Raw genomic sequence first — 16842 nt, 5'->3', positions numbered from 1 at the left:
CTGGCACTTGCATCACAGACATCCGCATAATGGCATTTGTCTTTTAAAGGAGACCACGCAGTTCGCCCTCTGCACTATTACTTCTGGCTCTGGTTCTGAAATTAGCCCTATAGTGAACCAGACTGCATCCTCTACCTTTACTTTTCTTCTCCTTGACATTTTCAATTCTGTATCTCCAGCTCGATATTTTTCTTGAAAGCTACTGCTTCTTTAGGTATATTTTCATATTAAACCACAAGAGATTGTATTTTATTGATTTTTGTCATGCAGGGATGTCTAATAAATTTTACTGCCTGGGTTTTCTTGCTTTGGGGTCTGTAGTGGGATAGAAAATTCTCTCTTGTAAGACGGAGCCTTCTTTATGCTCTGTGTTGCACAGACAGATGGTAAAAGACCCTTCCAGGTTATCATTATTATTATTTTTTATGTATTTACTTTGCAGCAGTGAAGAAAGCGTCCCAAGAGGCTTACAGGAAGATCTGCTTGTGGACACACAACCCAAGGTCGCTCATGTAGAAACAAACTGTATTACTGGCCATGCAGGGCCAAGAAATTTGGTTTCTTCCTTTCTTCCAAAGCCAACTCATTTCTAAATAAGAAACAGAACACTATTTTCACCACAGCAAATCTGAAACCTCATTAGCGGAACACGATAAACTAATGTTTACAAAAGACCTTTAGGTAAGAAGTGCCTCTTATGGCAAGTAATTCACCCCTTTAACTTTTCTACCTCAAGCACTGTATGGTAAGAAGGGGGATGCATCCCTACTGCATCCCTGCCCCTGCTGGATGACGGCCGACACTCCTGTAAGCTTTCTGCTTGAGTCCTGCTAGACTGCCCCTGGGCACTGTGCCGCAGCCACCCCAAGCTCCTGGCTTGCCTTCCCTTGTGGATTAGCCCCGATCTTGTGGCTCTCTGGCAGGTGTGTAGGATCCTCCAGTGGGACAGTCAGGGTAGAGGACCCGCAGTAGGTGCTTTCAAGTGGTAATTTTAAGGCATTCATCTCTATAGCAAAGGGAAATATGGGAGCCAGTGCTAAAATGTGCAATTAGTTCGTAATTATCTAGGCTATGGAAGCAAGGAACCATGCTTCATTTTAATCTTTATATCCCAAAAGCTGGGACAGTAAGTCAATATCTCAGCACAAAATACACCTCTTCTTCAACTCTTCAAGAGCAGCTGGATAAACTGTAAGCCAGAAGCTTATGTTAGAACACCCAACATCTGTCGTTGTCAAATACAGGGGCAGAAAATGGTTTTTCAAGAGCATTTCCTTCCTTCAGACTACTTCAGCCCTATCTGAATGGCACCTCCACCAGTTAAATCACCTGTACCTTAATCTCATTTAGGCAACAACTCACTCGTTTGCTTAATACAGCAAAATCAAAAGAAACATCTAAATATTCTTAGTATGTAGCAGCACCTGCAACCTGTATCAGCCTGTTCCTCGTCCCTGAGGTTCCACATGAACAGAGGACAATCCTTTAACATCCTGCCCGAACCCTGTCCTGCGAACCTCAAGAGAAACCTCCAGGTGAATTAAAATTATCCTAATAACTTTGTGCCTCCAGCTATGTCAGCAATACCATCTATACACCTAAAGGAAAAAATGCAACTGGCAGCATAGCTGGAAGCAGCCAGGTTTTGCTACTATCTACACGACTGGTTGGAAGTAGCCTGGATGTGTTCACAAAAACTGGAGTTGCAGTTGAGTCATATCCTAAATCAACTGAAACCAAAAGGATTCTTCTTGAAAAGTCTGCTTAACCTAGCAGCGTATCCCTGACCAACACACTGAGAACACGTTGTTCTTCACAAAGCTGTTAGAAGACAGCGGGACTGTCAATAACAGCTAATGATTAATGGAGCACAAGTCTTAATGTCTTCCAAAGCAAGGCAATTATTTAAAAAGAGAAAAGAACAGCCGTAAGTCCAATCCTCCTCTCTGCCTTTCACTAAGCACCAAGAAAACAGAAAGACAGGGTTGCAGCATTAGGTTGCAGCATTCCCAGTGCCTACAGACACTCAGGAGCAGCTAAAAACAGCCGAATCTTAGTGAGCCAGTAAAACTCTAGTTAAATTGTCGAGGAATTGTTCTTCTCAGAGGCATGCCCCTCTCACAGACAGCTATTATCCATCCAAAATCATTTTACTGGTAAAACCAAATGAATATTTTGATACCATGCAGATTTACTAGATAATTGAGCAGAGCTTTGAAAATCAGATTATCAAATAATCAAAGCAATTATCCCGTCAAATGCTTCATGAATTATGAGACGAAGGACTCACCCCTTTCAAACTCTTCTTTTTTCAATTTCTACCTTGTTAACGTATAAGACTTTTGCACAGCACAATCAGTGAAACCTGGCATTCGATTTCTGCCTGCAGGTTAACCTTGTCTTGTGCTGAATTTATCCAGAGACCTATAAAGCCAATGGCATTTTCCCACGGAACTGTTTGGAAACTCACAGGTTTCATTAGCTGTTCAGGACAGACCAAAAAAAAAAAAACAATAAAAAAAAAGGTTGTCATTGACCAAACCACAGCAGGGAAGGTGGAAATAGGAGGAGGAATTGAGAGAAACTGCTCTGCAGAATTGCCTCTGCCAACCCAAGAAAACTTTGCTGCACAAACCTAGCATACCAAACAACAATTATTGCAAATGAATCCCAAAGCCAGGCTTTCGCAAGGCTCTTAAACATTCAAATTCAGTTTTATGATGCAAAATTCAGACACTGAATTAATTTTCCCACTGGAAATTAATAGGGAATTGTACAGTATGCTGGAAGCGACTATGCCAGTGGTTTTGCTATGCCTCAGATGCTCGTGTCCTAGTTGGCAGCTATGAAATCAGACAGGCCACATGAAATAAATACACTTCTCTACATTCCAACCTGCAATGAACTATATGATGTGGTTAGCAGGGATGGTTTTTACACTTTATTTATGGGAACAAATTCTCCTGTTCATATACATTTGCAGACTGACATACCAAGCAAAGTGCTAAAAATTCTTTTGAAAACGGTAGCAGCAGAAAGTCTCATGCGACGGAAAGAAAGGCCAGATGAAGCATTTAGGGATCTACCACTTCAGTTACTTCTGTAGCTAATGGCAAGCTAAGGCTGACGTGGCAGCACTATGTATACAGACCTACAGGCTCTCACCATTCTCTGAACATTATGTAATTAGCAATGTGAGCTGAAAAAGTGTATGTGACAAAATACGCTTCCTGTGTTTGTACTTCCTGGCTGTTAGAGGTGACAAGAATATAAATGCTAAAATCTAAAATTATCTATACCATAATTACTGTAATTTGTACTGAATAAAGGTGAAGGCTATAATCACATGCTTGTATAATAGTATTATACGGTTTACATACAGATATGGATTCTAAAGATTACTACTATATTTTTCGTTCAATATTTATGGAAAGATACATTACTGTGGAGAGCAAAGTCCTGGGAGAGAAAGCAAGAAATAAGGTCTGCCAAGACTTGGTCTGTTTTTCAAAAACTATTTTCCATATACTTTCCTATACACATATAATTCCGCCAGATGTGTTATTATTGTTATTATTATTGTTAGGCATTGGAACGGGCTGCCCAGGGAAGTGGTGCAGTCACCATCCCTGGAGGTCTTTAAAAGACGTTTAGATGTAGAGCTCAGGGATATGGTTTAGTGGGGACTGTTAGCGTTAGGTCAGAGGTTGGACTCGATGATCTTGAGGTCTCTTCCAACCTAGAAATTCTGTGATTCTGTGATTATCACAGCACTCGCTATTTACAAGTACATAAGTGTTGCAAACAATTTGCGTGTTAACCTGTGCTCAAATATCCAGTTCTCTAAAAGAAGACAAAAACAACTTTTAGACTGTTTATATATGCTCGGTGTTTGTCCTAGCATTAGCATGTTAGATTTACTACTATTTTATTACATTTTTGCGTTGTCATTCCATTGTTATTACATTTCCACTGCATAAAAAGAAAGCTACAGTACATACTCTTAATTATTAAAAAAAAAAAAAAAAAAAAAAAAGTAATTTCAAGATTGAGGGTTAGTATCCAGAAGCATCTGTTCAGTCAAGCAACAAAGCATCAACAAGTTCATTTTTTCACTGGGTCAAATTTTCAAATGCAAAATAAATCTTAAAATATTGTTAGATACTATGCTCACTAAGAGACATGGAGCTGGTAGAAACTGAAAGAACCTGAATTAAGAATCCACACATAGGCAAAAACAGACTTTTAAAAATAACGAGATAACATTTGCAGCAAGATTTCTACCATCATGTTCATTACTGTATGCTACACCCTGCTCTCTAGAGCGTATATAAACCTGTGATTTTAACTTGCTTCTTGTTCACATGTTTCTAAACATCAGTCTCAGCAATCACTGAACTTGTGAAAGGATTGGGACTTTGGTCACAGCAGGATAGAGCCTTCGGCATAAGCACTGAAGATTTCAGAACAAATTCATTTTAAATATTGTCTTAGAAGTTTTTAGTTTTTTACAGCCACAGTCCTTTCCATTTCCTACAATAAAGGCATCGAGAATTTTGCATTTGATACATATGTACGACCTAAATCTTATATATTAATTAAGTATACCATTATTGACGCACCAGTAAATGACAAAATCCAGTGGTAAAACCAGCAGAGCTTCTGGCAGACCAGCTGTGATGCAACAAGCTTTTGTCTTCTGCTGCCAAAGCAGCTCCTAAGCTCCAGAAACCCACCAGTTACATAGCAACTGGCTCAGCAGCCCCGCAAGCCAAGTGCCTCAAAGTTATTGCTTCCTCATCCTTTTCCCTTTTGAAGTAATCCCAGGAGATTAACACAGTTTTACGTTTAATGAAACGCTACAGCTGCACAGTTACAAGTCAGAAAGTGGAAGCAGTCAGAAAGCTAAGATCACAGCTGAAAAGCTGCCCTAACTGCTCTGCACAAGGTACGCCGACCTAGTGCTGGTCGGGGTTTAACTTCTCTGATTGTGTTCTTTCTTAGCTGGGAGAATTCTGCATTTCAGACAAGATTTTTTTTTTTTTTTTAAACTATTACACAAATACACAGAGCTCTCCCAATTACTTTATAACTATCAGAAGAACAACAACAAAATTAACAAACTAAATCTCCACTAACCATGCCTTGGAAGTTACCAAAAAGTTGTGTTTATCTGTCAGTGACCCTTTTGATAATCTCCAAACCTGTGATTATCAAAAATCAGTGGCTTCACTTCATATTCATTCCCTTCTCATTAACTGTGCTGGCATTTCATGTCGAAGATTTCTTCCACTTCTTACTTATCAAGAGCAACAGAGGTATGGACCGCTTAAAAAGTAAATGAAGATCTTTTCCTTCTCTGGTGGTCATCCAAAAGAGGAAGATGGAGGCAAAAGGAAAGGACCGTGAGATCAGTCCGTGATGGCTAAATAAATAGTTCATGACTCTTCACTCATTACTAAAGGGCAGAATTACTCTCAATAATAAGTGAGAGTAGAGAACTTGAGAAAGGATTAGAAAAATGGTGTTGTAGCTTAATAACATGCACCTACATAAAGTTGGGTCATTGCAGGCAGCATGGCTGGATGAAATAGGAACTGGATTCACTGAGATACAAAACATTTCTTACATCAACTTTGAAATAAAAAGTATGTTTAGTAAAAAAGGCAAACTACTTCGGACTTTCAAAAACCTGAAGTATTTAAAATATTTTAAAAGCTTGCAACAAATAATTTGAATTCAATATATATTTTAAAACGTTCACATACCATTTCTGACAAACTTGAGAAGTACTTTCTGCTCTTCGAGTTTCATGCAATTCTTATGCAAAGCAAGAGTCTTTTAACACCAACAATTGAGTCTGCTCCAACAGAGTTATATTCTGCTGCACAGATCTCTGATTAGCAGAGGATATTCTCTTCAGAAGTAAAAAGACATATGGCTCTCATTGACACTACCGATACCAGCCTTTCCTCCAGACATCTAGACTGAAAAATTGAAACCAGACAGACAGCATGTTGACCTAATGGCTATAAAATACAATCTTTACTGTCCCATACGTAATGTTCCTGAAAAACCCGACCATCCAAGCAACATTCCCACAGCTGCCTGCAATCCCAACTTCAAGATTCACGCTATGTGTTACTGCAATCTATCTCGCACACTCATGCCCCTGGCTGGGAACAGCGTATGGGGAGACCCAGGTCAGGTGGCAACTTTGGATCGAAGATTTAAGCTTAGGTAGACATTGCTGCTGCTTTGGGTGTGGATATTATACATCCATTTGGTCATGGAACATGACAAAAAGCAGACTAGTGGAAGGGAAGCTGGCTCAATTATGATCTACAATTCTTCTAAAATCATAACCAGTCTTTTTGTGCTTTCGACAGTGAAAGATGTGAAAATGTATTTATAGTCAGGCCTCTATACATCATATACAGATACAGAAATTATTACATTCTGTTCAATGGGCTAGAAGTCAACAGCTTTAGCACTTCAGAAATCTTGCCTACACACATCCTTATCTTCATGAATGAACCTGTAAATGCAAATATACATTTTAACTGCTCTTTGGCAATCTCTGCATGGATTTACTAATATTTTAAGACAGAGACTCATCATTAAGTGTAAAATGTCTTGATACTAGGTGCTTCCCGTAACACCATTTAGAGACTTTTACGCACGTGAAAAATTTAGAGAAGAGTGATGGGAAACTGTAAGCAAAGCCAACACTGAAAGCCCCACGAACCATGGCTTCTCCACGCAGATGGAGGTGGGAACAAGGGACCTGCACATGCATGAGCCCTTCACCAACCCTGGATTCAGGTAAGGAATGATAAATAGTCGATTGTTCCTCTGCTGTCCTTTGAAAAGAAAGAAGTGACAAGAAAGCGATGAGAAACGGGGAACACTGACCATCACAGATTTACAACACTCAAACTTGAATAACTAGCAGAGAGAGGAGAGAGCATCCCCCTCATCAAGGCAGGGATCAGGAAGGAAAAGTTTTCTGTAGAAACCAGCAATCCAGTACAATTCAAAACTGCGAACCTCTAAGAAAAGATGAAGAAGGAAAAAAAGAGAATTTTACACTGAAAGTTCTCACATCTCAATTAAAGAGCCCATTTACTCCTGTTTCTGAGTGATGACAAACAAAAAGTACATTAATTACACAGACCACTGCGACTGAAAACCACGGTATGATCTTAATTAAATTTCAAAATATAATCAGAATGTCATTAACAAATCGGGAGTGTAGCTGGGTACATGGCAATTGTGTAGGCCTAAAATAAATAAATAAATAAATAAACAAACAAACACAGGGACTGTTAACATGCTGGTATTTATCTGCCTCTGGCACAATCTCACCCTACTTCAGTTTCCTCAGTCTTTCAGAATTTGCACGTGACACATTTCAGTTAGATACACAGCTCTCACCACCCAGTTATTTACATAACAAGGAATGTGCAAGCATATAAAATATAATATATTTTGAGACTGGAAGACAGACAGTTGCTGCCTCTGAAAAGATAGACATTTTTTTTTAAGCCTTCCCAATAAATCAGTTTTCCAATGCATTCCTTTGGGAATTCAGTGACAGCAACATGAAATGCGAGGTCAGCAAATTATTAAAATACTGATGTAGTAACTCACAGCCGAGCAGCTAATGAGATGTAAAGTTCACTTCTAAAAGCAGGACACTCATATATTAAGCACCATCCACCATATTTTCCCTGTTCATTATAAATATTAATTTAGAGTTGGAAGGTGAGCGATGCAAAATAAAACACATCTCTGATGGCTTCTGATAATATTGCTTTTAAGAACCAAAATTCTTTGGAACAAAATATAGTAACTACAAATGCAACTTTGCCAAGTTTGGTATTAAAATGTATTTTAGTGTCATAATGAATGCCAAATTAAGTCACTGACAAATCAGCAGGAGACAGATGACTTTCAATTTGCCGAACAAACCAAACTCCTACTCACTTTGCAAAACCAATCCAAAATTACCATAAAGACTATTTTAAAAAGGCAAAAATATGGAAGCCATCAATCATTCACATATGTAACATTGATAATGAAATTCCTTCAAAGAAAACAAACACCAAGTGTTTACTCCAGTGCACAACATTATCAGTTTCATCCGTCACAATGTGCTTGTCCCCTCCAACAAACAAAGGCACCATCGTTTGTGGAAATGCTGATGAGCAGAAGAAACCAGCTGTGTATTAGTGAGGTTTCTTCTGCCCACAAACTTGCCATTTATTTGTGGGGCCTCAAAGTCTCAAAGCAGAAGTGGACACAACACAACAGCCTGTACTGTATAAAACAGAGAAGACAACATCAGTGCTGCAGGGAACGGGGTTTCCAGAACAGGTACTTCAGTGACAGGGAGAAAACTACCACAAACGGAGTAGATGGCACGATCAAACACTTACCTCTCTTCTCTTGAACTTTAGAATGCTTTATACTTAGCAAAGATCTGCATATTGAACCTGACTGATAATTTACCCAAGGCTGTTTTAAAGTGAAGGCTAAATAAAAGCTGGAAGAAGATGCTAATAAAGCCACAGATCTGTTGTTTCAGAAAGTAACAAAGCAAACATTTCTGTCATGCGCATTAGAAACCAAAGCACATTAATGTGCTTCTTCAAAGAGCACCGTATTTTAGCAAAAGGTATATTGACAAACTTGTAAGGCTTGGTATTTGCTCTGACTTACACAGAAACTGTTGAGAACGGAACAGATAACTCGGTAAAACACACTATAATACATCTCCTACACAGAAATTAGAAATTTAATCATCTGTATAGTTAAACCAATAATTCTGTTAATGTAGTTGATGTTAATCTCAATAAATTTACCTAAGACCAGATAGATGGCAACACAAAAAAGCCAATAAGAAAGAAATTAGCACACTAAGATGGGAAATAGACTGAGATTGCCAGCATGACGGCACACAGAGTAAAGAAGCAAAAAATAATAAAAAAACCGATTATTTCAAGCATATATTCTCCATATTTGGGAAAGATTTACCTGTAATTGTTCTCAGGAGATGCACGGAGATAATATAACACCAGGGCCCCTATGCCTCTTGCTCAAAGCTGGTAAGATACCTGCAGAAGGTGTTACCGCCTTTTTTTCTGACCTCCTAATACCACTCCTAAGTTATTATGCTTCTTCAGAAAAAAATAAAACAAAAAAACCTCCCCGCTGTAACACCAAAAAGCCTGACTTCTTTCAGCCTGTGAGTCACAAACGCTTAATTCAAAAAGCTGACAATAACATGCTGCAGCACAAAGGACGTTTTAATAGAAGCTTTAAGAACATCGGATTCCTCCTGAATCTGATTACTACATGCTGCAGTGAAGTTGATCTCCCTCTGACATAATTGAAAAAGTCAAATACAATTGTTCCTCTATGTACTGTCATGACTCTGAAAAAGACTACTTGAACACATTTTCCTAAATGGGGAAGCTCAGTCTGCAGAGGGATATAGGTAACCCTTTTCTGTTTCACCTGCATGACTGTCTAGCCATCTTTTCAGGAGCTAGGATATTAGGGTAAATCCTAGATCTCTGACATCCAAGAGGAAACAGCAACTTACTTGGATCAAAAATATCACTGTGATGTTCATTCACAAATAATATTCTTAAAAGCTTTTGTAGAAAAGGATGTTTCAATTTTCTCTTCATAATTCATTTTGCCCTTTTAAAACTTCCTGACAGTCAGAAAAGATGACTGTAATTTTCTTTTCCTTAGGTTTACATTTCTTCAGATACTTGGCGTGTGGTAGTTTCAAATTCTGGTTTTCGTTCTTTTTTGGAATTAAAATGATCTTCAGTTTCTGAATCTCCACAAGACACAGATTCTGGATTCTTTACTCTTTAAACCTCAAGGTCTTCCCATGCTTAATTAGTTTTTAGCTTAAAATTACATTAGGGTAGACCAAGAAAGCCTTCGCACACTATTGAATTGTGCTCTCTCAAACATTAATGCATTACTATATAGCATTTGAACACACAGCCCAGGCTTCTTTACCTTTGACAACTCTCAAATCAGGATCACTTCACTCACTTGAATGATTTATTTCTTCTAATATCCAATGGAACAAGGAGAAAGGAAGCAAAGTATGAATAATTAAAAGCTAGATGTGGAAACCAAGAACCGTAATTCTACAAATGCTCACTCCAATGAACTAAGGCTCTGTCAGGCACAGCTCCTCATATCCTGAATGCTCAAAGTCTCAGAGGTGGTCAGAAAGATCAATTTTCCATTTTGCAGAAACCTGGAAGCCACTATTACAAAAGGGTATCTGTGGAACAACGCACTTCTTTTAAATGAGGAGTTGTCAGGATGACATGATATGACTGCAAGTATTTTGCAATGAACAAAACAGCAACCTCCAGGGAACGACGCCAGTCAGCAGTAAAGGGAATTAATGGTTAGAGGCAGCACATTTAGTCGCAGTTTTCACTGTAGCAACAGCGTGCAACAATCCATCCTTGCTCTAGCAGCCTTGGAGGTTCAAACTACCAAAGGGCTTGCCAATCTTACTAGAAGTATACGGCTAAGAACAATGTTTTTGTGTAAGAATCTTTCGAAAAAACAAAAACCAGCCAACCAACCCTACTCCCCTCTGCTGCCCATCTCCATCTCCAGCCTTTCCTGCAAAAGGACAATCACTACGACTTACCTCTGGGTACTTTAACTTCAAAGTTTTATGCATTTCCCGAAAACGACTGTATCGCCTGAATACTGTCCACGTCTCATCCAGGACTGTTATCTGTATCAGATAATATAAAAAGAAAAAACAGAAGTAAAACTACACAACATAGTACACAAAACGGTGTGCAGTATACAAGGTTATCAGATCAAAACGGGTAATTTTAGTTTCCTTAAATTCCGCAGGCTTTTATAGGTTTACTTATTTTTTTGTTATTACACTGACAGAGGTTTTTGTTCTGTTTTGTTGTTTTTAAAATCAGGATAACCGATTGCAAATTAAAAAACCTACATATATATGTAGGTTTATATATATTTATATAGGTTTTCAGTAGAAGATATTCCTTTAAAATACTCTGGGCCTGCGTCATCAGTATGTTGATGAAAACCCCATTTACACAGGAAAATTCATTAAAATTAACAGAAATGTTCCTGTGAAAAAGCAACAGGAGCAAAGAGGAAGGCACTCCAACTACCCACATTTGCCACCAGTTATATACCAAAACCTCACTGGAACTGCAAAAGCGAAATAAAAATTTCAGTGAAAGAATTTTTTTTCACTGCCTGAAATTAGGTGTGATGAAAGAAATCTCTACGTGGGTCATAAAAGTGGTATGACCAGAGCCTTTGATTTTACAACAAAGTCCTTCCATAGCTCTGATGATCCAAGGCTATCACAAAATGATGCTAGAGGGAGAGGTGGGCATTTTTCTACACCAACTAGCATTGCTGGAGAAAAACAGCTGGCATTGCCCACACCTGTGTACTGGGTCTTCTTCTTGTTGTGGTGTTTTTTTTTGTTGTTGTTGTTTGTATTTGTTTTAAATCCAACGGGCCTCTGTCTAGCAATGATCTTGCGTGTGATCAAAAATAAGTATGTTCATAACACGCATTTTACAAAGCCGTGTGCTTGGCTTTTAATAATAAAGGGGATCCTAAAATGAACAGGCAGCTCCCTCACTGCTGAGCATACCACAAAGTTACAGGGTTATGGAAAACGGGAATGGACCAGGATAACTGAGTAGGATAAAATGAAAGTGGGACAAGAAAGCCAGAGGAAGCCAGCAACCAAGAAACATTGCTGCCAGCTGCTGACTCAGGCTTTCAACAAGCTGATTTCTCGTACACCCTTCCCCATCTCCTCTGCCCTTGTTGGGGCATACAGAACAGTGAAACTGGGAGAAGTGCTTTGGAAACCAAAACATATTTTGTCATATGACATCAGCAACCCGTTTTTGTTGTGTTTTCCAATTTTTAGCTAAAAAGATACGCAAACAAAACTGAACTTCTCAAAATATACATTTACTTTTCACAAATATGTACTTTTTACAGATAGCAGTTGGACTATATGATCTTGGAAGGTCCCTTCCAACTGAACTAGTCTGTTCTAAAGCATATGTTTTTCTAGCATATCTCCTCAATGCAAATTCGTTATTTCTGATGAAATGCATCTTTCATGTCACCAATAAACTTGACTGCTACTAGGATGTCTGCATGATGGTCTATATTCCCTCAAAAAAAAATCATGCAGTTCCCCTCCCTCAATAGACTGTTAGCAATGTCTCAAGCCTTACAAATCAAGTGAATGGATTTAACATGCATAGGCAGGTTTAACTACAAACAGAGCAGCGATTCAGGAATATGCATGCTAGGCTGATTTTGATTAACCTATTAACCATTTTGTTCTGAGTAATTACTCAGAACTCAGTAAAGCGCTTTGTGACTTAAATGTTCGAGTAAACATTAGCATGCGATGGATAATCATAAAATAAAGATGCGACTCATTATTTCTGCTTTGCTTTAATTCTGTATTGCCAACTGAATTGTGAAATTCTGCTGTGATGGATTTCATTTGTACAGTCTCGATGCAGAAGTGACCTCTTTTTTCCCTAGAGCTCTCCCAGAAGCGTGCCTTTAGGGGAGCAGTCCAGCACAACACATCCAGGACTCTTCCAGCTGCAAAGCCTGGGGAAGGGCAGGTACGTCAGCTTGCCAGCGAAGTCGTGTGTGCATGACAGATGCCTAGGCGATGGGGCAGCATCGAATTTATCCAATTGCCTGCAGCCAATTTTATTAAACTTCTTAAGGGAAGCTAATAAATACAACCGTTTTAACTATCTCTTCAGGAATACTTGTTAGAGCTGCACAGGAAGGAAAACAGCAAAGCCACAGACAGATCTGTGCTGCCTAGGACCTGATGCTGGCTCTCTAGGGTGTTTGGTGGCTTGGCTCGACTTGGGCCCCTTTGTGCTCTTCATTTACTTTCCCAGTTCATGTATGAGACTAGCAAGTAAACACACTCCAAAATTTTTATTGTTGCTAATGATGATTTTTTCCCCTTCATTCAGGTGAGATGCCATTAGCCATTCTCCCCTTCCATACCACAGATATTATTGGAAAATGAATTTCAAAGCTGAACAAAATCTCAACCATTCCCCAAAGCTCCACAGTAATGTTGTTATTAAAACAGATGGGACCAAACTCCACTCCTATAAACAGGAAAACAATAGTGCACACGACACAGCAGTAACATTTCTAGAACACTGTCTTTTAATCCTACAGCTGATGCAGCCAGTTTGGTCTGGGATTCCTTTCCCCCTATTTAATAAAGATGTATGACAGATAATATAAACTCGGTACGTATGGGACTGGGACAAATGCAGATCTTGTGAACAGTAACAAGTAAAGTAAATTTGGATAGCCATTGACTTTTTGTTTGTAATTTACTAGTAGTTAAAGTATTTTCTGAATTAAAATATGCACAGTTGAGTATATCTGTAAGATAGTTTGAAATCATTCTTATCTGGACACTTAGGCGATCTATGAATACAGCATATGAAAATCTAGAACTTGAAATGTAGTAAGGAATTTATCCAGACCTGTTTCTTGCAACTTGTTTTGAACAATCTTAAAATGTGTCAGTTCAATTGTGTTGAGGGAAGGCTGGGCTTTTTGTTTGGTTGGTTGGTTGGGTTTGGTTTCTTAGTTCTTGTCTAATTTAGGTCCACATAGGGCATGTATCTTTTCCTTTAAGAGCTGTGTAATAATGAGCACTGCTTCTGCTTTACTCCAAAATTCTGCAATAGCTCATAAAGCTCAGGAGAAAACAATGTCTTAAAAATACCAACACGCTGAGCAGACCCACCACAGCACTTGGCTGAATGGATCTGGAAAACAAAACAATACTGCTTTGGGGTGCGTCTGCCTGGATCTTCTGTAGAGAACATATCAACGATGACTGAAAGACTTCAAAACACAAGAAAAAGACAGTTTTGATGAAATATCAAACAGGATAAAGAAAACGAAAGGAGTCACAACAACTAGGGAAAGCTGAATAAAAATGAGAAGGCTTATATAGACAGAACTTTGGTTCTTGTCAAAGGATCCCCTGCAGGGCTGTGCTTGTTTCCTGGCTTGGTTTCCATCACCTGCCCTCAGGAGACCTTCTTGTGTCATCGAGCTGGAGGTTCCCCCTTCCCTACCACCTTGCTGTTCCTTCTGCCTTCCAAACGTGCTGCCTGTAACCAGAGGTACTCTCTGAAACAGATGCCAACCATCTTGACAATGTAGAAAATCTTCCCAAGTGCTGTTTCTGCTGTGGCCTTGCCTAAATGTTCTGTGCATCACAGCAACATGAGAGGAAGAGGAGAACATAAGAGCAGGGTTCTGGTATTCTAATTCAGGTCTACGATAACTAGGTTTAGATCTGATTAAGTTACCACTGCTCCAGCACGTCTTTAAAGACTGCATATAAAACCGTTGCCCAAATGGAAGTTTATTTGGAAATTTAACCATTAATATTGAATATTTAATAGCAGATCATAAACAGCTCCATGATTTCTCTCGCTGTAAAAGAAGGTGCTAACATATCTAATATAGGATGTTTTTGCTTCTATTGCAAATTCTCTCCTATAGGTTCTCATGGGCCTTGCTCAATACCTTGGCATGTGACGTATTCAGTGACAGAGCACCTTGCTGGTTCATTCTCAAAGGTTATATATGTCTAGATGGACAAGATGCTGCACCTGCACTGAAATTATTTTTGGACGGTATATTAGGGTTGAAACACTTATGAACTGACCACAATGCTGCTAGGAAGTGTAAAACTTATTCCCTCTCTTTTAGCATATTGTATACTTTTTCACCTCTTACATACTGTTTCATGTCCTGACAATAAATTTATATAGAATATTTTTCAGGTTTGTTTCTCTATACAGCAATAAGCCAGCATTTATCTACAACGATTAGAAACATCTGCTGATGAAAAAATACTTCTGAGATATGTAGGATTCAAAGGTTTGGGGACTCTCTTACAATGCAACTCCATCTCTTAATTCTTTGTTGGGTAACTCTGCTGTTACATGCAAATGGTCAGCTACCCATGTTCCCAACAAGAGCAACCTTGGTAAAGAAAGCTCATTTGGATAGCAGCAAAGGGAATGAGATCAACACCACTCCAGCTCCTTCCCCAGACTGATGTACAATCTAATATGCCATCACCTGAAAATTAACTTGAGCAAAGTAAAGCAGGACTAAAATAAGGAATAATTTCAACAACTGACGCTGCACCCTGAGCCATCAAGAAGGGGCGAAACAGGTACACATTCTTTCCTCCCTGCCTGTAGAAAGACAAATCAGAGATTTCTCTGCTGGGAAAACATTTAACATAGAAAAGTTTGTGGAAGCTCTGCAGATTGTAGCTTGGAGCCAAATCCTGACCACAGCAAAAGCAGCCCAGTGTGACATAGACCTGGAGGCAAATGAAAAGCAGCATACACAGCTGATCGATTTGTGTAAGGGAGTATCTGTAAGAAATATTCCAAAGACTGCCAAATTAAGGTCCATAGGAGCTGCAATAAAAATATTGCTCTAAGGAAGTTGATAGCAATGGAATACAATTATTAAAGTGATAGCCCATTCCCTACTCTGTATGTCATCATTCCCTTGCTTTGAACTTCATCAAAGCAGTTATTTAAGCAGCAGTTTCTTTCATAGGCAGCCTAGAAATGGCACAGGAGAAGCAGCAAGATGATACCGACAAGTACGACAGAAGAGAACAGCCACTCCATATACCCTGCTCTCAGCCACAGGATTGCATCAGGTCATTCCATGCCTTCAGAGAGGTCAGTCTGCAAGTCTTGCTCCTCATGGCAACAAAACACCAGCATCTGCTGAAGCCTAGTTTCATACGCATTTGTACCTGTTCTTGGGACATCATCCTGTTCTTTGCTAGTTAAGAATCACGTTCCTTTTAAATTTTTCCCCATTACCTTTCCTTCCAAATAAGTTCAAGTCTTCCTTCATATATTCTTCAACTATCCCTCTATCCCAGGACTTTGCACGTGCTTCTGTGGGTTTTAGGGATGAATGGAGAGTACTTGGAAAAGAAATCCACTGATTGTTACTAAAAGGACAAAACATTTTATTTATTTTTTTTTACCTTTACTAACCATTAACCAGTTTTGTAAACCTTATCTGCTGAAAATAGATGGCAACTAGAACAGTCCTTGGGGCAGTTTCACATGCATTTTTACTTAGCATCTCAGATGGCTACTGGGCTTTCACTGGCCCCAGCAAAGTCAACACTCAGAAGGCAGAAGGAAGTATTCCATCCACAAAAAGCGTAGTGTGTTTCAAGACGAAAATTTAATTAGCATAAACTGAGCTAAAATTGACCATCTTAATGAAAGACTTTGCAAAAGAGACCATAAGCATACTTCAAAAACAGCCTTGCACTGTATGAAGGCAGGTCACTCCAACTTTCACCACCTAATGAAGCATCTGGCAGTACATTCAGCGAAGAAGGCTGCCAATTCAGTCCCTGATGCCATGTACATCAGTTATGCTACGTGTCCACATGCACTGAGAGCACATTTCCAATTAGATTTCACATCTTGCTTTGAAAAAACACTGGCTTAGTACCAGAGGAAACATAATGAATATGCATTTTTTTCCAGCATTTCTGCACAGGAGATTAGCTGAGAAAGACACTAGAATGGAGGGGAAAGAGATAACAGTTTGGAGAAGGGAGACCTATTGTAAATGAAGAATCAGAACAACCAAGGGCCAGAAATGACCTCTTATTGTGGATAAGTGAAAAATACTTAAATTAGG

At 39.0% G+C, this 16842-nt stretch overlaps 1 protein-coding gene across 4 annotated transcripts in view; it reads right to left on the bottom strand.

Annotated features, from left to right (window-relative positions):
- KIF16B (kinesin family member 16B) overlaps positions 1–16842 on the bottom strand; it is a 138355-nt gene that overhangs the window by 29795 nt on the left and 91718 nt on the right. For all 4 annotated transcript variants that reach the window (XM_084513119.1, XM_084513117.1, XM_084513118.1 and 1 more), the window contains one exon: positions 10700–10789. In XM_084513119.1, coding sequence (XP_084369245.1) covers positions 10700–10789 — 90 coding nt within the window. The remainder of the gene's footprint in view (positions 1–10699; positions 10790–16842) is intronic.

Source organism: Aythya ferina (assembly GCF_964211825.1).
Source record: "Aythya ferina genome assembly, chromosome: 3".
Taxonomy (NCBI): Eukaryota; Metazoa; Chordata; class Aves; order Anseriformes; family Anatidae; genus Aythya; species Aythya ferina.
This window is presented reverse-complemented; position numbering and strand designations above follow the sequence as displayed.